General features: G+C 39.8%; 1 protein-coding gene across 1 annotated transcript in view; it reads left to right on the top strand.

The window, feature by feature from the left end:
• The window catches only part of CCDC172 (coiled-coil domain containing 172), a 34279-nt gene extending 6633 nt beyond the window's left edge, over positions 1–27646 (top strand). The window contains exons 4-8 of the mRNA XM_084846118.1: positions 1079–1244; positions 3121–3222; positions 5654–5756; positions 24182–24269; positions 25576–27646. Of these exons, the coding sequence (XP_084702244.1) occupies positions 1079–1244; positions 3121–3222; positions 5654–5756; positions 24182–24269; positions 25576–25611 (495 nt within the window). The 3' untranslated portion in view covers positions 25612–27646. The remainder of the gene's footprint in view (positions 1–1078; positions 1245–3120; positions 3223–5653; positions 5757–24181; positions 24270–25575) is intronic.
• Positions 27647–27856: the final 210 nt, after the last annotated feature.

Raw genomic sequence — 27856 nt, 5'->3', positions numbered from 1 at the left:
TACAGGTAGGGGCATGATGCTGAAATCTACTTCAAACAGAGGGCAGTATCCAGTGGGGCTACTGCACTTCCAGTCCTTTCATTGCATCAGCAGGACCCACCGCTAGCAAATGGGGAGTTAAACCCCAGAAATGAGCAGAAACACTCATTTCCGGATCATGACAGGTCAGCAGTGTTCCCTTCTGTAAGCTCCATGAATATTTCTGCTCATTTCAGGTTGCTTTTTGAACTACTAGCTCCCCGTTGTGCTAGCAACCCCACCTGCTCCCGGTTGAACTAGCTGGCTCATGGGCAACATAGGATACTGCACAGTGACATGACCGGTGGGGGACCTTGAAGTCTGAACCTATAAGGGAACTTGTTCTAAAGGATATTAAGGAAATGCATGTTGTTTCTCTTACACTCTTTCATGTTTTAAGAGGCCTAATATTAATTAAGGAATTTGGTTCTTGATTCAGTTGATAAGGGTTTTTAAAAGGGTACATAGTGACCCATTGTTTTAAGGCAGTCACCCCAATGATTTCAACAATAAATTCTGTTTACAATTAATGACATGGGCTTATGATGCTATTCGTTTCATAGCACGTTCAATGCACAGTCTTTACAATATCTATGCTCGCAGACATTTTTGTGAATGAGGCTGCAATTATTCCTCCAGTCATAGAAATGTATTGCTTCTATGCAAACTTCCCTTGAAGTAAGTTCTACTGGAATCAGTGGGGCTTATTTCCAAGCAAACATGGCTAGGACTATATAGTTAGAAGCCGTGATTTGTGCAGGAGTCATGGCCAAATAGGAACTTGAACCCAAGTCCGAATTTAAAGTTTACCTCAGTTCACAAATGCTCAGATAACATAGGTAGATCATTTTTATTATATGCCTACAAACAGATTACATTTTTTCATTTCAGTTTGGTATGGTTAATATAAGAGAAAGTAGATAGTTTTTTTTACAGGTCCTCAAACATAGATGCATTTTATATTGGGTCTTTTTTGTTTCGTTTTTTAAAACCTCCCATTTTATTTTAACAAAGTTTTCTCTCTCACATACAATCATTTTTTATTTTATCGCATCGTTAGATGGATACAAAGAGAAAAATTGCCATAGAGGATGAGAAATTTTTGAAGGAAATTACAGACTTCAACAATGAATATGGGTTAACATCCAATAGGGAGCTTTTAATTAAAAAAAGAGTCAAGGCTGAAATATGTGAATTAGAAGAAAAAGAAAATGTTTTGAGAAATGGTATGTCTTGAATTTAATTATTTTATCTTAGATTATCTGAGAAAATAAATGGCTGTGCTGTAGCTCTGACACTACAATTTTACAATTTTCTTCCAAGCTGAAAAGTCCTATTAAATTGTAAGGTAATGATTTGCCTAGAGTGAAAAACCGCATACTGTAGTAGAGTATCAAGCATGTTCCTCATCTGTTGAAGGGAACATTAACTGCAAAATGTGGTGCTTTAACTAACACATTAATACTGCTGGACATGATAGGAGGACAGATATAAGGCTCTTACCAGTCCTTGCCCCCATTCACTATCCAATCCATGAGTTGCTGCTACAGGGTAGAGAGAATAGTAATTGTATGTAGCATGCTGTTTTTCTATACTTATAAACAAGGTCCATAGATACTGCAAGCCAGTTTGAACCATAACTAGCATAGATAGCATAAGTAAAAGGGGAGGTCCTTTGCATTATTGTTGTTATTATTACTGTTGTTATTAATGAATTATTACTATTATTATTATTATTAAAATGCATTACATGACTTCCTCAGAAAAAGACCCAAGGTCAGGGCATCTTGCATCACTGAATTAAAACTGCATGTGTTATATGCTAGTGAATCCAGAAGCCAAACTTTTAGAGGTTTTTTTTCAAACATATACATAATTATATGAAATACTGTAGTTTTTTTAAAAAATCTCAGCTTGGTAGAATTCTCCACAGATTCAATAGTTAGTAGATACCTGACTATTGAATACCTCCATAACTATTCAATAGTCAGTAGATCAACTCCAATGATCCCCAGCCAGCATTGTAGTCCAACACGTCTGGATCATCCAACATATTGCTATGTTGCATGATTTCCAGTCACAACCCCCAAATATTGAGGGGTGGAGCCAAAGTGGACCCATAATGTTTGAAATGACAAAATAAAAATTAAAAAATGGATGAGTAGCTTTGGTTCAGTCCATTTGTACTTTGGCAGCTGCTATCCATAGGTGCTCCTGCAATGTACTCTATCACAAAATTACAGACAGTGTAATTCTTATCCCATACAATACTTATCCAAGACTGCCTTCTGCTGTTGATGACTAGACACATACAATGTCAGTTGTGTTACATACAAGAAACTGAATTGCTCACCAGTGTTTTCCAGCAGTAAAACATAATTTTTGCTGTCTCTTGGATTGTGTCAATGTGGAACAACAAACCACAGCTTGCCAGGGTCTCAAATACAGTTGATCAGATTGTGGTAACACATTTCACCTGCTTTGCAGTACAAGGTACTCAACAGTTCAAGGAGTTTTAAAATGAAACTATGAGAAGCAGCAGTAGTTAATCCAACACTGCACAAAGTTCAAACTGTGCTGTTATCCAACAAAAATAGAGCCACACATAAAACTATAATAATGTGTGTAGTGCATAGTTACCACCATACAAACAGTATTTCTTAGCCTTGCTTGCATGTTGCTTTTGAAGCTCTTACTTTTGAAAAATACTACGTTCAATAGATTTCTTTTGTTGATAATAAATATCCTGTTTGCCCTTAAAATCACTTTTTCACACAAGACCAAATTATCATTTATTAATTAAATTTATATCCTACCTTTCCACACAAATGGAGCCCAAGGTGGCTAACAATAAGAAATACAGAATGAGTGATATTTCTGTGAAATAGCTAAAACATGCATATCTCAGTTACTAAGAAATAATTCTATATGTGATTATTAGATGCCGCATACTGTATATAATTTCTTGCATTGTTGGATTTTATATGGTTTAAATATGTAATTCTTTCAAAATATCTTGAAAGGATTTGTAACATAGTATGGGGTTGTGTAGTAAAGATTCAATCTGTAACAGACTCTAACTCTAAATTATTATTTCCTTAGAAATAGAGTCAATGGAGCATGAAAATGCTCAATTAAAAATGTTTCAGCTGCAGAAGAATGAATTAAAGCAGGATTTATTTACTCTCCAGAGAAAACTCAAAGGTATTTCATTTACCTCATCTCTTGATTTGATGTTCCAGCGTTGAGAAATACATTTGATAAATGATCCTGACTAGAAAATACTGTATGACAGATCTGACAATATCATATTTGTAATTCAATTAACAGAAAACCTTTCAGTTTAACATGTTATGTTAAGAGATTTCCATGATTACTCATGCTTCAAAATGCCAGGCATTGTCCTTAACAGATGTGTTATTGTAGGCAATATGTATATGGTAGGTTATCCTATGCTGTGGTTAATTCACCATTATCTTGGAGCTGGATGGCTACCAGTGGCAGAGTGATGCACCAAAGTCCTACTTGTGTTTGTTCACTGGAATAGAACATGCAGTTAATGCAACTGAAGCTATCATTCCACATTAAAAGTACCCTACTGGCAACCAACAGTATATTGATTTTTCTAGCCTTTAGTACTAGCATACTTGATATATGAACATATGATAAAGGATCAAACAGTCTTGTAACATTAGTCATGTGTTAAATACAACTGGAGAATATTTTGATGTGATAAACAATAATCCAAGGTTTTCACTCTAAAAATAGATTGCTTTTTAATTTTTATATTTTGTAATACAGCAACTGATAATCATAGGAGGCTACCTTATACCTGAATAAGACCATGTGTCTGTCTAGCTCAGTATTATTTACACTGACTGACAGTGACTGGGTTTGGACAACACGAGAACCCATCATGGGTAACTAGCCATGATGGGTTGTCATGTCATCAGAATTCAGACTGCTTCCAGCAATGTGGCTTATTTTGGAGCAACTAGCCATCCTGACAACCTGTGGCTCGGTACAGGGATTGTTCAACCCACGATGGGTTGGGTTGGCATGTCATCTGAATCTGGCAGAGCCATTTCATTGTATGGTGCGGGAATTGGCTAGGGAGCCACTCTTCGCAATCTCACCAATGCCAGTGACAGCCCTCCCCTGATGCAACTGTGGAGTTCCCTTTTTTTAAAATGGTTCCCATCAATGGTTCCCTTTTTTTAAAAAAAAGTTCAGTCCCAGAAATTTGTGTAAATGGGTCATATTATTATTATTGTTGTTGTTGTTGTTGTTATTATTATTCTTTTGTTGGTCTTTCACAAGCTCTTACGGCTATCCAATACGTGTAGTCTTGCCTGTCCAATTTCATTGTATGTTTAAGCTGTCAAAGGGAGTGCTGAAGTGCGGTAGGCATTGAGAAGCCGAGACTGCAGATATCTGCACAGTTTTTTTTTTAAAAAAAGCTCTGAGAAGGTGGCTGAATGGGACAGAGTGAATGGGGCCCCACAGGGAGGCAGGTGTAAGTACCACTGGCACCCCATTTGCTCCATCTCATTCTGCCACTCAGTGGAGGACACTGAGAAGTGTCAGTTCAACACTTAAAACCCAGAGGATCATATTGCTAACTGGGAGATATTGTCCTGTCCCCCCCTTTTTGGTACACCTACTTTTGCCACTTTTCCCTCTTTACTGGCGCTTTTCCATTGACAGCTAGGCAGTGGGTCTCTGGCAACCATGCCCAAATTCGCCTACATGCAGTCTCGCCTTGTCAGTGTCCATGTATGTTACCTACTACACTTTGGCACTCCCTTTGACAGCTGCAACAGACAAGGAAATTAACCAGGCAAGACTACACATATTGGACAGCTGTTAAGAACGCACTTGCAGATGTATGAAAGAGTGACAACAACAACAATAATAATATGACCCCATTTGTACAAATTTCCACCCCCCCAAAAAAAAACTCGGGAACAAAAAGGGACTGTGATCAGAGCAGGGAGAAGGACGGAACAGGCAAACAAGATGGGTTCAGCCGTGCAGGACACTGGGGTACCGGCTGGAGGACCAAAGGGGAAGGAGGGGGAGAACAACCTATGGTGAGCCCAATCATCTGTTGGGTGCACCATAGGTTGTTCTGCAAACAACCACATTGTAGGTTATTTGCAGGGTAGCTTAGCGTGTTGTGCAAACGTGGCCAGTGGCTCTCCCAAGATTTCAGAGAAAATTTTTTCCCAACCCTACCTACATATGCCAGGGATTGAATCTGGGATGTGTTGCTTGAGAAGCATGTGCTCTGCTATTGAGCTGTAGCCCTTCCTTGAGATATATATTATTTTTATTTATTTATTTATTATTACATTTATATTCCGCCTTTTTTTTCCTCCAAGGAACTCAAGGCGGCATACATAATCCTCCTCCTCCTCCATTTTATCCTCACATCAACAACCCTGTGAGGTAGGTTGGGCTGAGAGTTTGTGACTGGCCCAAAGTCACCCAGTGAGCTTCCATGGCTGAGTGGGGACTAGAACTCAGATCTCCCGACTCCCAGTCCAGCACTCTAGCCACTACACCACACTGGCTCTCTAAAATAATAGTTTTATAAAAGTATAATAGAAAGGGATTCATTCTTTTTTTTTAGACTTTGAAGAAGAAATAAGAGAAGCTAAACATATTACAAAGCATTTTGAAACAGAAAAAATCAAAATTTCTGAAAAACCTCAGACTGATCTGGAATGTATAAGGTAAAGGTACCCTGTAATAATGAATTGATCTAAGAATAATTTTCTTTTCACTTTTGGCCACTCCTGATGCCTCATAAGAACCCCAGGAATCTGGCTTGATGTGGTATACGCTTACTTGTATGTGGCAGTCTACATAGTGGGAAGCACTATGCAGAGCAAAAGATGCCTCAGATCACATTCTAATAATGCAATCTGTCCTGTACATCTGTTAACCCCATTGAGTTTAATGGGAGTTCTTCCAAGGTAAGTGCATATAGGATTGTGGACTTTTGCAGTGAGACTCTTCTCCAGTGAATGAACATTTTTAACAGGATAACACAGAGGAGATCTTCCAACCCCCTTTTTCTCTCTTTACATGGAACTGAGGCATAAACTAAATCCTCTAAATGAAATGTAGTTAGCTTCAGAATTTGTGTGTAGAAGCAAAACTGTATGGATGACACATACATCAAAGAAGGATTCTAAATGATAACACCAGTTCCAGGTCCATAAGCTGATATGGTACAACACACTACAACTCGCTTTTGCATTATTTATTCTATTATGGTACATTAGCTTTTCTGATGTATGAGGTTGTCATCTTCCTTCTAAATAATACACTTCTCCTGGAGTATCTTGCTATTGCAGTGTCATTTAACATTCAGTACAGCATAATTAGAAAAGTGATGTTTACTTTTAAGCACAGAAGTGCTGAGGACTAAGATTAGTTACTATCCCTGGGTTTTCAACTGACTTACAGTGATTTGAATTAGGGAGGGAGCAATCCTATGTGGAGAGGCAGCCGATCCAATGCACGGCAGGAGGAGTGCAGAGGGGATCCTCTCCACGCTCCAGCCACCCTGCATTCATGGCTAGACGGCCTATCTCAGTTGTCTTCTAGCCGCAGGCTGTCGAAGTGTGGGGTGGGGAGAGCAGATGACACATAGGAAGCTTCATACCGGTACTTCTGAACTCCCTGCCCCTGGGAATGCCCCCTTTTGCTCTTACAAGCATGGAGCCTAGGGACGATCCATACTACCTATGAGGTGGTGGGGGATGGGCAGGGAGGTGGTTTTCCAAGAACCGACCAATCCTATGGCTGTCTAAACTCTGTCTAGGAGCCATAGGACTGAGCCCTAAAGTATTTAAACAGAAGTAAGATATAATAAATATTAAATGTCTGAAAAAAAAGTGTTGAGATATTTGTATGAAAACTTTAACATAACGTATTAAGCTTTATCAAATTGTTGACTATTATGCAAAATAATGATTTACTGATAAATAGAAGCAGTCCTTTGGGAAATGATGTAATAGTTAATGTGATACAGTACAAACCATGTGATACAGTTCTATTCCTATGTTACTTCCAATGATGTAGACATTTGGGGAACCTGCCATTTAAAAATTTGGGCCTACTTCAAAGGCACAATTAGACGAGTGCACATTTAGTCAAGCTTTTACACATGTATGTTTTCTTAATCTAAGACTGCAGCATCAGTATGCACCTCTTAGTCTAAGTCCTTCAAAGCTCCAAGCCCTACTAATTTCTTTTAAATATTCTCTGTTTTTTTGCATTGAATGGAGTAAAGTTAAGGAAGTAGGTACTGTTCGTATGACTGGTGCCTTAACTCACTAGAACTCAGTCTCCAGTTGTTCACATTTCAAAGTATAGGTACAGAGAAAAAGGGCAGCAGGAACTACTGTATATTTGAAAAAGGTACATATGTCAGTTTATTATTTCTGGGATTCCCATAACCTCTGTTGAATTTGGTCATCTATGGCAGTTCTCATCATTTCTTTTGAATTTTGTCAGTTTGGGAAGCTATTACTTTTGATGCCTAGAACACACGTGTGTGTTTTTTCTAGATTAAAACTGAAGGCACACATCATCACTCAAAAAGATAGATAGGTTACTTTGTCAAGAGCTCCCAAAACAATGGGATTTCTTCAGTCGTGTCTGACTCTTCGTGACCCCATGGACCATAGCACGCCAGGCCTTCCTGTCCTACGCTCTCTCCCGGAGCGTGCTCAAGTCCATATTCATTGCATCAGTGATGCTATCTAGCCATCTCATCCTCTGAAGTCCCCTTCTCCTTTTGCCTTCAGTCTTTTGCAGCATCAGGGTCTTTTCCAGAGATTTTTCTCTTCGCATTAGGTGGCCAAAATATTTGAGCTTCAGCTTCAGGATCTGTCTTTCCAAGGAGCAGTCAGGGTTGATTTCCTTTAGGATGGACTGATTTGACCTCCTTGCAGTCCAGGGGACTCATAAGAGTCTTCTCCAGCACCACAGTTCAAAAACATCAATTCTTCGGCGCTCAGCCTTCCTTATAGTCCAGCTTTCACAGCCATACGTTACTACTGGGAAAACCATAGCTTTGATTAGACGAACCTTTGTCGGCAAGGTGATGTCTCTGCTTCTGACTATGCTGTCTAGGTTTGCCATAGCTTTCCTCCCAAGGAGCAAGCGTCTTTTAATTTCATGGCTACAGTCACCGTCTGCAGTGATCTTGGAGCCCAAGAAAATGAAATCTGTCACTGTTTCCATTTCTTCCCCTTCCATATGCCAGGAAGTGATGGGGCCAGATGCCATGATCTTAGTTTTTTGAATGTTGAGTTTCAAACCAGCTTTTGCACTCTCCTCTTTCACCCTCAACAAGAGGCTCTTTAGATCCTCTTCGCTTTCTGCCATTAGGGTGGTATTGTCTGCGTATCTGAAGTTGTTGATAATTCTCCTGGCAATCTTAATTCCGACCTGTAATTCATCCAACCCAGCATTTCTCATGGTGTACTCTGTATTTAAATAAGCAGGGTGACAATATGCAGCCTTGTCGTACTCCTTTCCCAGTTTTGAACCAATCGGTTGTTCTATGTCTGGTTCTTACTGTTGCTTTTTGACCCACGTACGGGTTTCTCAGGAGACAGGTAAGGTGGTCTTGTACCCCCATCTCTTTCAGAATTTGCCACAATTTGTTGTGATCCACACAATCAAAGGCTTTAGCGTAGTCAATGAAGCAGAAATAGAATTTTTTCTGGAATTCTCTTGCTTTCTCCATGATCCAGCGAAAGTTGGCGATTTGATCTCTAGTTCCTCTGCCTCTTCGAAACCCAGCTTGTACTTCTGGTAGTTCTCAGTTCGCATACTGCTGAAGCCTAGCTTGTAGGATTTTGAGCATCACCTTGCTGGCATGTGAAATGAGCGCAATTGTACGGTAGTTTGAACACTCTTTGGCATTGCCCTTCTTTGGAATTGGAATGTAAACTGACATTTTCCAGTCTTGTGGCCACTGTTGAGTGTTCCAAATGTGTTGGCATATTGAGTGCAGCACTTTAACAGCATCATCTTCTAGGATTTTAAATAGCTCAGCTGGAATACTGTCATCTCCGCTAGCTTTGTTGTTAGTAATGCATCCTAAAGCCCACTTGACTACACTCTCTAGGTTGTCCGGCTCAAGTTCAGTGACCGCACTATCATGGCTATCAGGGACATTCAGATCTTTCCTGTATAGTTCTTCTGTGTATTCTTGCCACCTCTTCTTAAACTCATCTGCTTCTGTTAGGTCCCTGCATTCTTTGTCCTTTATCATGCCCGTCTTTGCACAAAACGTTCCCTTGAGATCTCCAATTTTCTTGAAGAGATCTCTAGTCTTTCCTATTCTGTTGTTTTCCTCGATTTCTTTGCATTGTTCATTCAAGAAGGCCTTCTTGTCTCTCCTTGCTATTCTCTGGAACTCTGCATTCAGTTGCATATATCTTCCCCTTTCTCCCTTGCTTTTCGCTTCCCTTCTTTCCTCAGCTACTTGTAAAGCCTCCTTAGACAGCCACTTGGCTTTCTTGCATTTCTTTTTCTTTGGGATGGATTGAGTTGCTGCCTCCTGAACAGTGTTATGGACCTCCGTCCATAGTTCCTCAGGCACTCTGTCTATCAGGTCTAATCCCTGAAATCTATTCCTCACCTCCACTGTATACTCATAAGGGATATGATTTAGGTCATACCTGAATGATTTAGTGGTTTTCCCGACGTTCTTCAATTTAAGCTGAAATTTTGCAAGAAGCAGCTCATGATCTGAGCCACAGTCAGCTCCAGGCTTGTTTTTACTGACTGTATAGAGCTTCTCCATCTTTGGCTGCAAAGGACATAATCTGATTTTGATATTGACCATCTGGTGATGTCCATGTGTAGAGTCGCCTCTTGTGCTGTTGGAAAAGAGTGTTTGCTATGATCAGCATGTTCTCTTGGCAAAACTCTATGAGCCTTTGTCCTGCTTCATTTTGTACACCAAGGCCATGCTTTCCTGTTATCCCGGTGATTTCTTGACTTCCTACTTTAACATTCCAATCCCCTATGATGAAGAGGACATCTTTTTTGGGTGTTAGTTTTAGAAAGTGTTGTAGGTCTTCATAGAACCGATCAACCTCAGCTTCTTCGGCCTCAGTGGTTGGGGCATAGACTTGAATTACTGTGATGTTGAATGGTTTGCCTTGGATTCGTACTGAGATCATTCTATCGTTTTTAAGATTGTTCCCCAGTACTGCTTTTCCCACCCTTTTGTTGACTATGAGTGCTACTCCGTTTCTTCTAAGGGATTCTTGCCCACAGTAGTAGATATGATGGTCACCTGAATTAAATTCGCCCATGCTTGTCCATTTTAGTTCGCTGATTCCCAAGATGTTGATGTTCAATCTCGCCATCTCATGGTTGACCACCTCCAGCTTACCTTGATTCATTGATCTGACATTCCAAACAATATTGTTCTTTACAGCATCGGATTTTCTTTTCACCACCAGACACATCCACAGCTGAGTGTCCTTTCGGCTTTGGCCCAGCCGCTTCACTCTTTCTGGTGCTACTTGGAAATTCCCACTGCTCTTCCCCAGTAGTATATTGGACACCTTCCGACCTGAGGGGCTCATCTTCCGGCGTCATCTCTTTTAGCCTTGTGATACATTCCATGGGGTTTTCTTGGCAAGAATACTGGAGTGGGTTGCCACTTCCTTCTCCAGTGGACCACATTTTGTCAGAACTCTCTGCCATGACCTGTCCATCTTGGGTGGCCCTGCATGGCATAGCTAATGGCTTCACTGAGTTACGCAAGCCCCTTCACCACCACAAGGCAGTGATCCATGAAGGGGAAACAATGGGAAGCGATCCTTATAACTGTGGGATAGCCAGGTAATACAGCCTCCGAATATTTTGATCTTCCCTTTTCTCTAGAATTGAGGGCTTAGGAATGGAACCATAATTCCTGGGAAATGGTGATGTTTCTGATGTACATACATGACTTGTAGACAAGAATGCAGACTTTCTACTATGGGGTGAACTCTGCTTCTTTCTGCCTTCTCTGACATCCTCCAAAACGAATGCTGGCTGCCTCTTCACCTTTGCCCCTCCCTCTAAGTTTCAAGCAAGCTGTATTTGCATTTTTCCTAAAGCTCCTTGCACATTTATCTGATCAACCATTTGTTCAGCACTTTATTTACTTATTTTAAACAAAATCAGTTATCCACATTTGCAAAACTGCTCAGAGAAGGTGTGTATGACTTTATGACTGACACAAGGGTTAGTTAATCAGTGCTTATTCTGGTCTTCTGACTGCAGTACCAACCAAACCAGCAGATTTTCTGTAAACTAAATCAGAGAGAGGAGAGCATTTGAGCAGTTCAAGGGCATAGAGTAGTGGATGCATCTGTTGTAGCATCTTAAGTTTTCAAAGCACACTTGAGTCCCTCTCATAGCATACTAGTGTGTTATAAAACACAGTTCAAGATTACTGATCTATAGATAGATTAAAAAGGGGAAATTAATAGATGGGTGACTTCTCCTAGCTTCGTATCAGATTAGCTTGGAAAATAACATATTTAAGCATTTATAAGGAACTAATAAAGAACTAATAAGGCTGCATTCCCCCATTCCCTAGTAAAAGCATCCACCAGGGCAACCAAGGCAGTTTCTGTCCCAAAACCAGGCCTGAAGCTAGATTGGAATGGATCTAAATAATCAGTTCCCTCCACTACTTGATTTTGAAAGGCTACCACCTACTCCAACACGTTGCTCAAGAATGGAAGATTGGGCATTAGGCAGTAATTGTATTTGGTCATATGATCGAGACTTGTTCTTTTTCAAGAGGGGTGTTACTACTGCCTCTTTAAGGGCAGCAGAGGCTACACCTCTCTGAGAAATATTTATTACCTCTGAAGTCCATAATCCCAGCCCAGCTCTGGCAGATTTCGCTCCCCAGGATGGGCAGTGATCCAGAGCACATGTGGTTGGCCTCAGTCTTCCAAGTACATCGTCCTCACCCTGAAGTTGCACTATCTGAACAAATATCTATAACAACAGGACCAGACAATGTCCTAGCTGCATCCATCTCTGACTCTGTTAAAACTGTGGTGTCCAAGATGGCATGGATACAAGAGATTTAAGTCTTCTGACACTTGTGCTGAAGTTGTTGACCCAATTGTTTCAGTGGCTTCAGCTCTTTGGTTGACCAAGGGGTCAACATGGCTTTACAGTTTGTTCAAGAATATTTGGAAGCAATCATATCATTGACCTGAGTCATCCTTTCGTTCCAGGTGGAAGCCAGGGCCTTAGTAGGACTGCTGGTTAGAGCGGCAGGAAAATCCCCCAGAGAGGTCAGAAAAGCTTCTGGGTTCATCAATCTCTGATGGCCGAACTACTTGGAAAAGAGAGGAAATAGCCTAGTTTATTTTCCAAGCCACTTTGACTTTGGATGACAGCCAGCCAATCCTCAAAACCACAGTTTCCCTTCCCTTTAATCTTCATTTACTGAGTCAACACAGATTATGTTCTGGTACTGCTGTACGGACATGGAAAGTGGAGGTCTTTTTCTTCCCTGTCTTGACACCCTGGGCTGCTGCATAGCAGTGGCAGTAGCTCTTGGAATACTACATGTCCCAAGAGCAACCAAACTCTCTTATCCCATACACAGCAATCTAGAGGTAGTACAGGGGAAAACCTCCCTCCTTTTCCCCTTAATGGTGGTACTGGAGTGCTGCTCTTGCTGCCAGTGGCCTAGCTGGGAAAGACAATTTTAAAGGAACAAGGGGAGAAGTTTGGGGGGAACAGGGTCTTGCTGGGTCTTTGAGAACGAGGGAAGAGGGGTGTGGTGATCTAGGAATACTTTTCCAGATTGGATTTTAATCTGACTTTAAGAAGAATTCAGAGTAGGAGGATCTCTCGCTGCCTGAACTGGGAAATACCACGTGCTGCTGCATCATGCTGCGCCACTGTGTTGCACCCACTCCAGCCACGGAATTACACCCCATCCCGCACCACTCTCACCTTTGCTGCCGCCACTGCCAGCAGATCATCTCTTGATGAGGGAAGCTGAGGATGGGCTGTTGCTCCAGACAGCCCCACCAGCTGCACCCTCACTGTGGCAAATGCCATGGCAGGAGAGTAGCTGGCGGAGCTCTCACAGCACCTGCTGGAGGAGGCGGGGCTGCAGGGGCAGGGGAGAGTGACTCAATTTGCCGCTCCTCCCACTCCACCGCCTGGTGCGGGTGCCTCACCCTGTTTCATGAGTGGGGCGGCCCTGATTCAGGGAGCCTTTCCCTGAAGCAAGTGTTACAAGTAGCCAAACTTTGTATCTCGGACTGAACCCAGTAAATTTCATGCAACGTCTCTGAAGATTAAGGAAGTAATCTTAAAGACAATACCTCCTAACGTGCCAAGAAGCACTAACGCTTAAGTTAGCTTTGATTACTTTTTGCTATATAAGCTAGGAACAGGATTTCAGCTGATCTTTCAAAATGATAAGCTATTTTGCATTATGTATCTCTTAACACTGAATGAAGGAGGCATAATGTCAATAGGCCTGACAGGAAGACAATTCAAGAGGAAAATCACACATTTCCATATGAGTTGGTTGACTGATTAAATTGTTCGATTTTTAATTATTTGTTTTATAAGGACAATACGTACTGTGGAATCTTGTTAGACTAGTTTTTAATTCTTAAACACCAACAAAGAACTAATTAAATATAGAATTGCTTAGTTTAGTTTCAGAGTGTGGCTGATGAAATTGCCTCAGCAACATAAGTTGCATGTTGACTGCTATGTAGCCTAGAAAGACTTAAGGGAAACATCTTATGGGATGTTGCATTCTGAAAATCTTTGCAATTTGAAAGGCGGATGAAGTTTGCACCATTTTCAACTCCAGCCACAGCTGATAAGTTTGACTTGATTGCCAGTTGCTTCCCCACCTGAAGTCAGTAAATAAAAAATAAGATACTGTATTTCAATGTGCTTTACTTAATTAATTTTCTCATTCATCCTTGCAATAATCCTGTAAAGTAGGTTTGTCCACATGTTATAGATGGAAAGCTGAGGTTGGGAACTGATGGTTTCCCCCATGGCTTCATGGCTAATGCCAAACCTCCAGGACCAGGAAGCTGTCAGGTCCCTTGGTCTTCTCCCTTCACAGTCACACACTCCAGGATACCAGGCTTCAAGCTCACTACTTTATTAGTTAATGACCAGGTCCTTTACAACGGCAAATCCTCAGACTCTCAGGCTAGAAAGGAAAACAGCTACTCCACACAGTTATGAATATCAGTAGAGAAGCCAAGTGGGAATTAGAGACGTTGCCAGCAACAAGAACGTGCTGGCCAGAATAACTTAGGGAGGGATGCCCCTCCCTTACAGTTGTGCCCTCCTATACAGCCAACCGGGTGGAACGTCTGAGCTCCGCCTCTAACTTTTCCCACTTCACTCTTCACTGGACTCTAGCATCCTTCAAGTCACACCCCACACTCTCCTCCTCCCCCAAGACCTGAGTTGTCATGGAGGAGGAAAAGGGTGGGGCCTTCAGGTCGAGCCATCTGTGTGCCAAGGTCCTGAGAAGAATGCCTATCCATATTTGAGCTCACTAGGGAGGGAGCCTCCCCTAGTTCTGGCTGTTCCCATTCTGAGTCTGAGCTGCTAACTATCTCCGCATGCTCAGGATCATTCGTGACAGAAACTCAGGGTGGAGATTAAGGGCTCATAAGAGAAGCAGTGGTAGGGCAGCAACTTTCATGACCCTGGAGCTGCTACTGCAGCCGCAGATTAATATGGTCAGAAATGTTTGTCCTGGTTCTCTTGTTCTTCTGGTCTAAAACGCTCTCCTCAGTTAAAGTGATTACAGATGAAAAGCTGCTTTGGGGTTTAATGTTTATATCTGTTTTATTACTGATACCTCTTCAACATCATTAGCACAGTCTTGAGCACAGTTAAATCAGAATACTTGGGTACAGGCTGTTTACGTAGTGTCTTTGAGGTCAATGGGGCCACATTTGTTTACATTAAAAATCAAAAAATGTGATCATCATATAGGGCAGCAATGGGCAACTTGTGGCCCTCCAAATGTTTTGGCCTACAACTCCCATTGGCTGTAGCCAGCATAGCCAATGGAGAGGGATGATGGAAGTTGTAGGCCAAAACATCTGGAGGGCCACAAGCTTCCCACCCCTAATCTAGGTAATATGTCCATGTTTAATTTAACAAAAGCTGTTCATTGACATTGGAATTAAAATTCTAAAGCTCTCCAACTATTGCTTTGCTGCCTAGCCAATAGCTGCCCTGGCTCTCAGTCTGCACATAACGGATAACGCAGTGCCAGACAGAAAGCATGACTTTATTGACAAGCATCACTGGGACACCAGAAAAGATCCTGGCCAGCATGCACATTGTGTAGATTGTGATTGTGCTACTCACAATTAAAATAATAACTGTGATCCTAGCCATCCGGTTTGCAAAGTGTCAAATCGGGTCAGAGTTGTCTAGGGAAAAGCGAAGACCAGGGGTATTATATATGGTACATTATATATACAATACGTATGATCTAGTTCTGAGCTAGAGTCCCACCTTGACTTGTTTGGTAACAAAATGAAAAGAAATGAGAAATGTCACTTCATCTTGAAGAGAAAGAGAGCTATTTATTGAAGATCTGACAGCTTAAAGAGCTTTTGAATTAACAATGACTCAGCTGTGCTATCATCTACAGGAATCTTTCCAGGGTCTGACTGTGCTGGCTGAGGCCTTCCCACTCCAGCTACTTTCTCGATATTATAGAACTAAAATGAAAGCTGGGTCTTGAAAATGGCATACTAAATGACTCATTGAAAAATGCTGGCCATTTTTCATCCGAATGTTTAGGCTACAATCCTATGCATTAATTCCCTTAAAATCAGGCTGCCTTTCCAGTGCATGACCAGGAGCAAGATAACCTGAATTTAAGCATTTTCTCTTAACAAATTTCCTAAAGTAAAATCTGCATTTATTCTGCCAGTTCCACATTTATATTAATATTAATAAGGGACAAAAACATTTATTAAGTATGAAAAAAGAAATGAGTCCTAAAAAAGCCACAACAAAATGTGGTTGAGAAAACACAGTAGTAAAAAGACTTCACTATTAGCAGACATTTTACAAAAAAGCTTTCAGTTTCACATCAGTTTTAGCAGGTTAGGTGTCACTACAGAGGATCAGAGGCCTTGAAGTGTCCAGCTAATCTGAAAGCAATTACAGCAACAAAATGCACTCCACTGACAGCAAAGATCCACAAAGCCTTAAAACTAGAATGTAGTATGCTTTGAAGAGATGCCATCATCCTACTGGATTATATGATCATATGCCAGGACAAAATACTGCCTTATTTCCTGGCCTGAAAAATCAATTGCAGAATCTCACTGTATTCTCAGCATGCTAGTCACCAGCTTCAAAACAGTTCTAACAACATACACAGCTTCAAGGTGTTAAATATAAAAGTCAAAGGAAAAAGTGTCATAAAGTAGAGTTTTCCTCTAAATAAAGTTTAGTTGTTGGACCTTAAATGGTTTAGAATAAAAAGGACTGTTTTGATCATCAGTTCCAGTTACCTGCTGTCTAAAGCTTTTAGTACTATTGTGATTCCAATTAACTTTTCTCCGGAGAATAAAGTTTACTTCAGGATACACCAATGTGAATTAGCTGTTTCCATTTGTTGGTGTCTATTTGAAACACCTGTAGTGTGATCTGATTTGCCTTGTCTGCCCTATAATGGGCATGATTTGTGCTGGACAGCACTCCATTTCATATGTTTAAAACTATCCTATTTTGAACAGCCCCATTGTCATAGTCATGTGCAGAAGTAACATATGGTCTAGATATCTACACTGACAGCCAAACCTCTGGAAGGTCTACTCACAATTTCGCTCTCATAAAAAGAATGGAGGAAAGATTTGCATTTGTGGGGCCTCCCAGAGATTGAGGGTCGGCATGGACACCTATAACTGGTTTATAGTTTACTAATCTCCACGTGGCTCCAGTGGAGCTGCTTCATACAATGGGATTTTTAAGCCTTTGAATTAGGGCAGCACCTTGGAATCAGGGTCAATTTAAACATTACCACACATTAAAGCTGTACAAAAGCACCTAATTTCGGTGTTACATGTGGAGAGTGCAATAAACAAAGTTTCTTACCATGTGCCACATCTGTATGTCAACACTGCCACTCCCAACAGACGTGCTTTAAAAAAATTAAGTATATTGCTCTGAAGAGAAAATGTCTCTGTTTTATCAGCACATAGTACCTAACTATTTTAGATTATTGAAAAATATTATTAATTGTAAGTCTCAAAAGAAATAGGGAAGAGACAGCTGGGAGAATCAAGATATGCAAAATTATGGATTAGTGGGAAACCACAATTACTAACCCCTCCCCCCCCCCCCAGCTTCATTTATGCTGCCTTGTATAATAGGGTTTAGGATTTGCCACTTGTATTAACAGGTTAGAGTCACATTTTCATTTACAGATAAACCAATGTGACCATATTCATTTTCAGTTAAAGGTTTGGTATACTCTAGTTTTCCCCATTTTTCTTCTATCAATACATTATAGAGGGTAATTTTGGAGAAGGAATTGCTCTTTTTGAAGCATGAACTTCTGACGGTTTTCAGAAGCCTGGAAGTAACATTGAAATAGTATGAAATTGGTTTATGTTATTTAATAGTTGAGGGTTTTGTTTACTTGACTAATCTGAAAGAACTTGGATTGCTTCTTATATTTCTTCTTATAGCAAAAGAAAGCTCATTATTGAAACCATGAAAGAACAAATGACACTACATTCACATAAATCATCCAGGAAATATGTCCACTAGAGCTTAACAAATCCTTCATATTAGCAATGGATTGCCTAAGGCCATGATTCTGTTGGTTTTGAGCAAATATTTTCAATTTAATTTTATGTTAAATTTTATACACAGGAAATATCCATCTCTGGAGTAATCTCTGGGATGCAGAATGAATTTCTGTAATGACAATCTGCTCATTGATTTCCTAAAACTTTTTAGATCAATGCCCAGTGGGGCTATTATAGTTAAAATTGTATCAGGGTTTCAATTATGAACCCCAATTTCAAGGTTTATAATCCAACAATAAAAACTTGCTCTAGGGTAAAGTATGACATTGGGAATTTGCTTGAGAGTAATTTTCCTTGCACAAATGCATACATAGAAAACTTAGTTTGGAAGAGATGTTAGTCCATTTATAATTTCCCATAGGTTTCAATAGATATGAACACAAGTGAAATTAGTCTCCAGAAAGCTATCTATTTTATCTTTGATGTAAGCTATTTGCACCTTTAGCCACTCTATTAATGTTTCTTACTCACAAAAATATATCAGTTAAAAGTATTGCAAGGAACTCTATTGTCATAGTGAAATCAGAATGCTTAAATAGTGTACTACTAGCTAACAAAAAGGTGTACCTCTGACAGAGACAGCTGATAATGTTCAGGTTCCAAAGCTACTAGTTATCTAAATTCATGGGAATGCCCACATGTTGTCAATATGGCAGCATACTCCTATAAACAGTATTCCTGTTTTGGCTCTTCTTCCAGCCACCTATACATTGCATTATGGAACATTAATTTGTAGTTGCTTGTGTTGGCACTTGATATTTATGCATTAGTGCACAGTTGGCTCACACTATTGCTCACATATTCGGGGTGGCTGGAATAGCTATTCAGTTCCTTGAGCCCTGTTACAATTGCCAGAGGTTGAATAGCCATTTCAGTAGCTTTGGAGGTACAGGCTCAGCTGCCCAGCAAACTTATGGGTTCCCCTCCCTGCAGCCTTCCCACAAGCCTTCTGAACACCAAGGGCAAGTATCAGGTCTTTTTGTCTGCAATCATATACATGCTTACCTGGAAATAAGTTGTATTGAACTCAATGGAACACTTCTGAGTAAATAGGTATAAGACTGAGCTATTAAAAAGAGAAATGGGTTCTGAGGATTCGTTGATGGTAGGTACATGTAATCCCCTTTTAAATGTGCTGGGTCAGAATAGCCCCACCTCTTTAGGCCTGCATGGTTAGCTCTACTCCAGATATGGAGGGTTTTTAGAACAAGGGACATTCACAGTTTATTCTGAAGGATGAGGTTCAGACAATATGGGTGATTATATTTTTTGTTGGATCAACTAGTTTCAAGCTTTCAAAATCCCATTCTATTATTCAGGCATGGGTTTTCAGAGCAAAAATAAAATAGATGTTATTGAATGACTACACTGATGCTGAGACCAGCAGGTTGGGACAGAAGGAAGAGGTGAGAGGCAAAAAGGCAGAGGTTTATAAATAAACCATTCAAGTGTCTATAAAGATTCCCAATTATTCCCTTAAAGGATAAAAGAGAACAGAGCAATTTTAGTCTACACATATGATGATAACTAACAGCACCTCTCTGTCCCATTTGAACAGAAAAGTGGAATGGCTGTCTGGTCTAGATGTAAGACCTTCTCTGCAAGTCACTTGGTCCAGTACTGTTGTTTGTGCAATACTGTTTAGGCAATATCCTTACAGGCTAAATGCTTTTCTCTTGGATTTGGGTTGAACATCCTTCCTTATTTTTGAGCTCAGCTGTTTCATACTATTTTTGCTAATTAACTGAACAGTTGGTACATGTGCACATTAATCCAGTAAGGTATTTAGTATTTAATAACTTTGCTCAAATATGCATCTTGTCCTGTTCATGCAAGTTACTAAATGCCCATAAATTATACAGAGTACATTTTCATCATATTTTAAGTTTGTGCATCTAAAGTAATGGTGAATTAGTAATGGTTAGGACTATTATTACTAAAGTATTACAGTTCTATTGAGTTTCAGGTTAAACATAACTTTAAATATTTTCATTGCTTCAAGGGACATTATTTCTCTAGAAGCAATGAAAATAAATTTCCATCATTTATTCATAGCTAAAACATCTCTACAACATTGATTATATAGTCTGTAACCTCACAGACATTCCCTCTTTTGTAAGTATAATAGGCCTGGCTTGTACTGAAATGACCTACACACACACACACACACACACAAACACAACATAATTGACTGACTAAATCAAGCTCCTGAATGAGACTAACAAGAAGTAAGAATGTATATTACCACCTTACTAAAATTTCAGAAAAAAGTAAATGTTCCCTTCAAATATAGGATTATTTATCTACTGCTTTACAACTTCAAAGTAGTTTGCTAGTAGCAATTAGAACTTTTTCCTAGCAATTCAGACAAAATCATGAATCGTATTCTAGATGTGTGGTTATCTGCATCATGCAATTTGAACATTTGTGGCACTTCTGGACTCAGATTACAAAGTCCAGGAGGTAATCAAGAGGTGATGGCTGTTAGAAACCAAGTGCTGGACTAGATGGACCCTTGGTTTGATCCAGCAGGGCTGCTCTTCTGCTCTGTTGCAAGAGGGCTGTTGGGCTGGGCTACAGCAAAGAGGCAGTCCAACACTGCTGCTTCACTGTCCCATGCTACACTGCTGTGTGTTCTCTGATACAATAGATGAGATGTAAAAGTACATCAAAGAACAGGTGTGTATGTAAGGGTAATACGTAGTTGTGTTGTTGCCATTTCAAATGATTATACTAAATCAGTTTTGTGTGGCTTTACCACACAAAGGCAACATTGCTATCTTTGAAAGTATCTTTCCCTAATGTAAAATAACTTGCCAGCTGATCCTATGGTTTGCAGTGAAAAGTAAAACAATTGATATGATCAGGCTCAAATGCTTTATACAAGCACATGTTGTAAAGTGCATGGTGCAGCAAAAGATCCAGGGTGTTAAACATGTTCATTTTTTCTTCTTTTTTCTGCATTGTACTCTGTGTGGCACACATGTATTTTTATCAATACACATTATATAAGTGCAAAGCACACCTGTGCCTGCTTTTTGCTGGCACTGTAAGCAAGATGTGTAGTGGTAAAAAAGAAGACATGATGTCATATTTTGCAAGTAATGGGGGTCACCATACACAGATAAAAACAGACTAAAAGTGAATATGTGAAACTAGGTTAACACTTCACTTGAATAAGTTACTTCTTTTAATTCAAGGCCACATGCTACCATTATAGTCAACATAATAGTTCTGTGTGGAAGAGATATTACCAAGTAGTGTTCAAGCCATAAAATGTTGCTTATATACACAGTAAACTTCAGAATCCCCTTAACATCCAACATATATAAAATCTCAGCCCATATCCTGTGCTGCAATAGATTGACTGTCTCTAGAATATAACCCTTTTCCTGTATGGGCTAATTTACCAATCCCAAAATATCCATGGTGATTCCAGAAATTGCTCCTTTATTATCATGACTGGATTGAACACAACTTTGCACTTATTTCCATTTTACAATCTCCTGGCAGGTATGACAAGGACTGCAGTATAATTTCATTGCTGTATATACTGTTGGCCATTAAAAGATCTAAAATAGCTTTCTCTTGGTCCAGAAACTATCCACTTAAGCAAATATAATGGGTGGCATCCAGTATGTAGACTCCTAGTTTTCAGAGTTCTTTTATTCCCTGGCCATATAAAGAAGCTGCTTCTTCTGTATCAAGTCACCATTTCTGCTTCTTTTTAGTAATTTGGTGCCCAGACTCTTTAATGAACTGTCTGACTGTTGTTCGATCCTGAACTCTGAGACAAGTTCAGAGGCTGTATTGAACAAGTCAGAATAAAATGGACATAATCCCCAAAGTCCATACATTCTCTTCGTTGCGCAACCACTAGAATATAGTCTATTTATTGTAAGTTCCTGTATTAACTATTTCTTTGCCACTGATGGAATTAATAGCACTCATGCAAGGGTTGCTGTTTGAACTTGACTCTGCACTAGTAGAACACTTTGCACATGTATCTTTTCAAATATAATGTACACAACATTCTCATGTGACACCTCCTGTCAAATTCAAGCATATTAGATGCCCGTTCTTTCCTTTTAAAGACGATTTAGTTCAAATCTGTCCAGCATGCAGCCTTTTATTACTGATCTGCAGAAGATTTCTGGTGGTCAACAGTGGAGTGGATAACCATTCATTCATTATATTTTATTTCTATACTGCCCAAGAGCCAAAGCTCTCTGGGCAGTTCACAAAAATTACAAAACAAAATACAGAATAAAAAAATCTTTAACATACAAAAATTTCAAAACAATTAAAATGCTAAAAAAAAAATAGTTACAGTAAAATATTGGGACCTGAACCTGATATATTGGAACACAGAGATTAAAAGCCTCATCATATGCCATCAAATGCCTGAGAGTAGAGGATAGTCTTAACCTGGGACTGAAAATATGACAGTGTTGGTGCCAGGCAGACCTCAGTGGGGAGGGAATAATGGAAATAAGTGCAAAGTTGTGTTCAATCCAGTCATGGGGCCACCACTGAAAAGACCTTCTCCCTTGCCATCCTCCAAACTTCCCTCAGAGGAGGCCCTAGGAGAAGGGCCTCAGATTATGTTAGTAGTGTTCAGATAGGTTCATATCAGCAGATTCACTCCATCAAGTACTGCAGTCCTGAGCCATATAAGGCTTTATAGGTTAAACTATGGGGTTTTGCTCTTTTCTATAACTCCTCTCTTTCATGGCAAGCCTTTATTAAGTTTCTTTAAGAAAGAAGTGTAGCCTGGAATGAAAGGACACCATTTCCTACATTTTGTGGATTATATTTTCTAGAACAGTGATTCTCAAACTATGTTGCAGGGAACCATGGATTTATCAGGGATTCCCCAAGGAGAAGATCAGTAATGTCAGGCAATTTTCCCTGAATGATCACCTGCCTGTCACTACCGATGTTCCATTGTAATGTCCAGCTGCTACAGGCAAACATAGGATGGGTTCTAGGCCATATGTCCAGTATGCCCCACATGAACTGAGACTGTACATCCTAGAAAATGTCTCAGTGTTATCTGTAATGCACTGGGGTTCCATGGCAGATGCGTAGGAGTAAGAAGTTTGAAAACAGTTGTAATGGAAGGATGGTCTCATAGCCTGTTCTATTCACACTGATATTTCTGGGTATGTTTTCCTTTAGCATGTTCATCCAGCAGTCCACATTAAAATGTCATGGGTGGGTCTGCTGGCATGGCCAATATTGGTCAGCTCTTCAAATTCTGCCTGAGTAAAAGACATCGTGCACATTTCTCCCTTTCATTGACATTGTGAAAACAGTGGGACATAACATCTGCTTGTATTGTGATGCTAACAGACTTGAGGGAAGGGATCTTTAAACAGCTGACATACATTTTCTATATATCATAAGGCAATTTATATTGCTACACGGTACCTTGCAATGAGATTGTGTAAAAGAACACAAAAGCATATAATTTATGAGAAGCTCTGCTATCGGTCACTGTCTTAAGCCAGATGCTACAGAGGGCAGATGTAGATATAGACATGTATATATAATACTGTGTACACCAAACACTTGATGATGGTTTTTCTGCTTATATCAGTCTAATAGTTGGGAACAAATATCGCAAGTGATTGTGTGTCCCAGATTTCATTAAAGCGAATGGGAGGAAAAATGTACCACCAACAATTCATCTGTTCAAATATGCCCCACAAAATTGTAAAACGTGGTCTGTTCTGCTGGCAATGGGAAAGGGAAGATGGAAACCCTTGGAGGAAGGAAATAAGCGGTAGGCAGAGAACATCAACTCTGGGAATAAGAATTCACAAGAATCTGCAGAGGGCATGGATCAAAGATTCAAATCTGCATGTTAAAATATTTTTTTTTAATGATTAGGGTATAATTCTATCATACACACACAACCCTCAGAGAAAAAATATAGCCTTGTAACTCAAACTTGTCTTACAGCACTTGTTCTGGGGATATATATATTCTCCCTGATGACTGTCTAATTTCTTCACATCACTAAACAATTGCTAGTACTACACAGTGTTGTATACAATATTGGGTACTATAGTTTACATTATAGCAAGAAGTCTAGCCAACGTTGGCCCTGATTTATAACTGGATAACATGTAATCCATACATTACTGGGGAGTTTACAGGGCTGTAATGGGATTCTGCTAAAATGATCAAGGTTAAATTAAGAACTGGTGCAGCCGACAGCATCACCATATCAGGTGCTTTGTTTTGAAATGTTGGCACAGGCTTAAAAAGGAATTGGAGAGTTACAAAGAAGATGAAATGGAAAATGCCTGTAAGGCTCTTCAAACGGAAATTGAATTTCTGCAGATGGTATGCCCTTTTAACTTAACATTTATCATGTTTTAGTTGGGAAGATTCTATTATTCTGCACATACAATACTCCTGTATAAACAATATACTAGCAGACAGGTGGAACTACTTTGCCCTTCAGATAGTGATCTCTAGTTCCCATTATGCCCACGCCACTCCCTTTAGCTCCATGAGTTTCATGCAGTGCATAGCTCCAGGAGAGACACTACTTGGATAGGAGGCAGGTGAGCCTCCCGTCACCTTTTGCTGAAGAACCAGGAAATACAAAGCTGTAAGGTCAGATGGGAGCAAGATCACATGGGAACAATCTAAAGAAAGGGCAGACATCAAGCAGTGTAAGAGTAAGACAATCTGAGTCCATGACAAGAGGTAATCAGAAGTCAGGGTTGGTAGCCATACTGGGTCAGAGCTAAACTGCAAAATGCCTAGGGTGTAGGATTTGAGGCGAAGCTTGCTGAATTAAAATTGAAGATCCTGCCTGTTCCTGGAAGATTATGCAATAACTGTTATATATCCCACTGTGTTATGCCACCTCTTCCACTGCAATGCTACATAACAATTGTAATATGGAAACCAACTGAAACAGCTTCTGCATGATAACTGCTCCATACACAGGATCTGTAACATGTAGAACAACTCAAGTGCAAGAACCCCTTTGCAGTAAGTTTAGTCACTAGTGATTGTGAGCAACACATTGCTCGTTACTAGATCAAATGGTGGGATGGTAGGTAGAGACCTTCCATCTTTGCAGAGAAAGATTGAGGCGATCCCTGCTTCCCCTCTTAAAATAGTTCCAGGCATTAACTGCACATGAACACTTCCTTCTCTAGTGGAATATCCTGAAAATCCCTCCCTGGGTGGGTAGTTGCTTCAGGGGCAAAGGGAGGCCACTCAAAGTGAGCCAGGCAGGTATGCTGGGTATGCTGTCTCTGAGCCCAGATCCTTCCACCCAGTTGTTTCTGGGTGGCAGCAGTTATAGGCAGGGAGGATTGGGGAATTGCAGTTGAAAGTGGCAGGTATGTAGGGACACAGAGGGGCAAAATACTTTATTCCCTTGACCAGTCTCTTTCCCCCTTCTCCCTTCAGAAGTGATCAATCAGTAGTGTAATGGGGGAGGTGTGAAGGGAATAAAAGGAATAAAAAGTCCTTTGCAATTCACCCTCCTCACTCCACAGATGTTGGAGGAGTCTAGATTTGTGTTAGCAAACAGCAAATTTTATTTTTAATTTTTAGAGTTATTTTATCTGTAAAGAACAGAGAGCACTCTGACAATTAGCTATCTTCCACTCTCTTTTTGTTGTTGCAGAAATTGTTACAAAAAAATCTTCAGTCAAATAAGTAACATATGGTGGATTGATTCAGATGTCACAGAAACAAGTCTTTGTAGCATTTGGAAAAATGTTGCTTTTGTAAGTCTTTGTTGTTAAATTTATCATCCTCTACTTCTGCTAGTAAAACAAGGAGTCTGTTTTCCACAACACATATTGTATCTTTTCTTTTGGTTCATCATTAGCAAGGGTGTCTAGCAACTGTAAACAAATCATTTTCCTTTTGTGGAGAGATTTTTTTTGGCAGTGTTCCCATTCCCATATTCAACAGTAAAAGCCTGCCTATGTTCTGTCTTCACTAGCTCTGGCAGAGGCACACAATTCTACACAACATGGACCGTATCATTATCTCCATTCTGTGTGTGTCTGTGCAATTTCCCTGTGCTGCAAGATTCTGCATACACTTTTTAAAAAATGAGTTTGGGAAGGTAAATAATGATGTTCCCTCTGAGGCAGTGCTAACAGAAGGAGGTAGTCACCAGTGCTACCAGAAAGAATTTCCTGCAGATATCTGGCCACATCCTTTGATGTTTTTAGTGCTTAATGTGGATTCTATTTTAGACTATGATCTAGCCATTATTAATAAGTTACTGCTGAGATTTGGATATTTCTTTCTTTCTGATGAATTGTCTTTCTCAGGAAAACCTTTTAATAGCTTTAAATAGATCTCCAAAGGTCATTTTATATGTCACTCATAAATACTAACTATTAATCCATTAGGGTGCAATCCTATGCATGTTTAGACAGAAAAAATCATACAGCTTCCAGCATCCCCCAGCCAGCATGGATGGCTTGGACATCCTGGGACTTGCAGGACTTTTTCTGTCTAAAAATGCATTGGATTGCACCCTTGATCAGTATTATTAAAACTGATTACGTCATTGGAGTGCCTATTATTCTTTTAGATAAATATGTATTATTTCACATGAATGATTTACTAGTGCATGTGGCAGTACTTCAGTTTTTCTCATCAGCTTTAGACTTTCATCTGAGTTTGTTCCTAAACAGATTGCAGATAGTGGGATATCACAAGACCCATTAAATAGGATTTGGACATTTAATTTTCTTGTGCTCCTTTGGGGAAATATGAGGAAATCACTAGACTCAGAATTGCACAAATGCATATCCCAATTCGATTTAGATTAACACTGTGTGTGTATTACAACTTTTATTTACCTTGGACTGATATCTCTTGAAGAAAATGATCAAAAATAATTATACTGCACCCTGCCCACAAAATAGATCTGACCTGTTCTGCCTATAATGATTTATACCAGTCCCACTAATGCTTAGCAACTTCAGCCCTAAAGGTCTTCCTCATTATCTACCTCATGTTAATTCAGACTAGTGATGGATGAACTTACTCCAAATGAATTCATTATTTACTTGTAAAGTAACGAATTCATCCATGTGAGCTTGCACGAGAGTTCTTTAATACAAAATCTCATGCTGTGTATGCAAGTTTTTGTGCATGCACATTATCAAGGTGCATCTTGGGAGCTGTAGTTAGGAATCGTGTAGTGCAGCATGTCATCATGTGTCACCACGTTATGTGCCCCCTCTCTGAATGGTTGTTTTTACATGGCCTGGGCTTCAAGAATTAATTTATGGGTGTGGTCCCTGAAGCACCCCTCAAGCCAGATAACACAAAGTGGTACATCAACTTAGATCTAGAAAGAGCTTTATGTCAAGAACTAATATCCTAGAGGGGACCAAAGAACAGAATCAGATAAGTAAATGGAGGAATGAGTGTACTGACTTGAGTATTTTAACGAAGGAAGAAATGGCCGCTGGAAATACACTCCCTTATATAGTTTGGAGGACAATGAACAGGATGAGCGTGGGGGTACCAAGGTGTGAGACAAATTTATTTAAGTGGGGGTTGCTGGTTGACGACATTATGTGAATGTGGAGAAACCCAAGACCCAGTACATCTGATGGTGTGTCGATTACTGCCGGAGTCTTGTACTGTTGACAATCTACAGCAAGCTAATGACAAAGCTGTGGCAGTGGCTACATTTTGGCAGAGCAAAGTTTGATCTGGACACGAAATAAATAAATAAAACCACAAAATATATATTTATTGCTCAAACTGTATTAGAGAATAACAAAACTTTGCAATGATTAAAACAAGAAAAACACATTACTACATATAATACAATTAGGATTATTAGAAGCATAATAGAAATAATGGCTAGCATATTTCTCATTAACATTGAAGTTCTATTTCTCTCAACAAAGGAGTCATCACTGAGATTG

Source organism: Heloderma suspectum, chromosome 3, assembly GCF_057233095.1.
Source record: "Heloderma suspectum isolate Gila_16-S chromosome 3, 16-S_ref, whole genome shotgun sequence".
NCBI classification, from domain to species: Eukaryota; Metazoa; Chordata; class Lepidosauria; order Squamata; family Helodermatidae; genus Heloderma; species Heloderma suspectum.
The sequence above is the reverse complement of the archived record's forward strand: the minus strand, read 5'-3'. Positions and strand labels throughout refer to the sequence as shown.